Here is a 1,592-nt window from a genome sequence, read left to right as displayed (position 1 = left end):
CACATCACAGTTAAAATGTCACACAGGGAATGTGTGTTATGATGAAACCCTCAGAACCAGTTCATGCTCATGTGTGGTAAAAGTGTTCTGATTCTACTGGTGTTTGAAGAACGCAGATATGTCTTCCTCTCTCTTCCACTTCCTTCTTTGTCTTCTCTGTCTCCTCTTTCCAGTCTCCTTCACAAAGCCATGACATTTTTTGTATCCATCCATATCTCATTGTTTCACTGCTGCTTTCTTTGTTTTTCCCCCTCATCTATTCTCCTATTTGTCATATACCAAGACCTACTCAGTCTGCTCAGTCTGTGTGTGTTACGTGTTGGATGTGTGCCCTACTTTCACTCCCCTTCACATCATCGCAGATCAGGTGAGGTTGCTGGCCACTGACAATTTTAAGTAGGTCACATGACCTGTCAGCAAGGGATTTGATTGGTTTAATGTCCAGCGAGGCAGGCTGTAACAGAATGGGCTTACAGATGTTGCCTGACGTACTTTCGCATAAACTCATGTTGGACACACACACATTTACAGGGAGACAATCCTCGGTTTTGTGGCTGTTATATAAGAGTTCTTACATTCCCAAACAACAATTTACCATGTTAACTCCCGCTGTAAGTCAGATTGTGTTTGCCCAAACTGTAAGAGACCAATGTGTGTTTTCTTTAAATCATTTTTGTTTTCAGTTTTGTCAAATATTGAGCAGTTGGATCAGTGACTAAAAGGGACACCAGGGGCCCAAAAGAACCAACATGGGGGCTGGACATTCCCAGATTCTCTATTAATTGTTTGTCATGATTGAAATATACATACAGTATATATTTAAGCAAATTATCTCATGTCTTTGTCATTTTTTACCAACAAGCAACAATCAAAGAAGTAAGTGTCTAGGCTGAGTAATGTCTGGGCAATAATAACAGCAATACTTTACAGGTAGCTTGTATTTGTAAGGGCATATACAATTCTGTAAGAGGCTAAGAGCACCATGAAGGCTATGTACATCTTTTGTCTGCACAGTGGTCGAACCCTCAACAATGTGGCCATTCATCACAGTGCGTGCGGGTGTCTGTGTGCGTGTGTTGATTAATCCTGATTACCTTCTGGTGTTGTAGTGACTTTGCCGTAATTGGTCAGTGTACCAGGGAGCTTGGGATAATTCCTCCTTTACACTCTTTTACTCTCTCCCTGCTGATTTCTTTCTCTCTCCCCCCATGTTCATTTGGTGACTGCATTTACCAAAAGGAGAAGAGACATGACTTATTGGCAATGTCTATTTGTTTGTTTGTTGTGTGTCTCTCTGCAGCATTTCAAGCTATTGGTTGAAGGACTTCATGTCAAAGGCGAGGGCAAAGTAAAAAAGGCAATGAAGGAGTCTTTCAAGATCCTCAACGAGGTTTGTGTCACAACCACAACACATGCTAGGTCCTAACAATATATAGCATTGCTAGCAATTCAATAGCCAGATTATTTTCTTTCATTTTAATAAAATTTATTATATCCTATATCTGCTCTACACAATTTACAGGCGTCTGCATCTGCTGATTTATGTAGTACAAATTCCAAGATCAAGTAAATTGTGTGTGTGTGTGTGTGTG

General features: G+C 40.5%; 1 protein-coding gene across 5 annotated transcripts in view; it reads left to right on the top strand.

Moving 5' to 3' along the window:
• cacna2d4a (calcium channel, voltage-dependent, alpha 2/delta subunit 4a) overlaps nucleotides 1–1,592 on the top strand; it is an 82,414-nt gene that overhangs the window by 12,919 nt on the left and 67,903 nt on the right. For all 5 annotated transcript variants that reach the window (XM_032504780.1, XM_032504781.1, XM_032504779.1 and 2 more), the window contains one exon: nucleotides 1,301–1,390. In XM_032504780.1, coding sequence (XP_032360671.1) covers nucleotides 1,301–1,390 — 90 coding nt within the window. The remainder of the gene's footprint in view (nucleotides 1–1,300; nucleotides 1,391–1,592) is intronic.

This window comes from Etheostoma spectabile, chromosome 23 (assembly GCF_008692095.1).
Source record: "Etheostoma spectabile isolate EspeVRDwgs_2016 chromosome 23, UIUC_Espe_1.0, whole genome shotgun sequence".
Lineage (NCBI taxonomy): Eukaryota > Metazoa > Chordata > Actinopteri > Perciformes > Percidae > Etheostoma > Etheostoma spectabile.
Note: the sequence above shows the minus strand (reverse complement) of the source record. Positions and strands in the feature narration are given on the sequence as shown.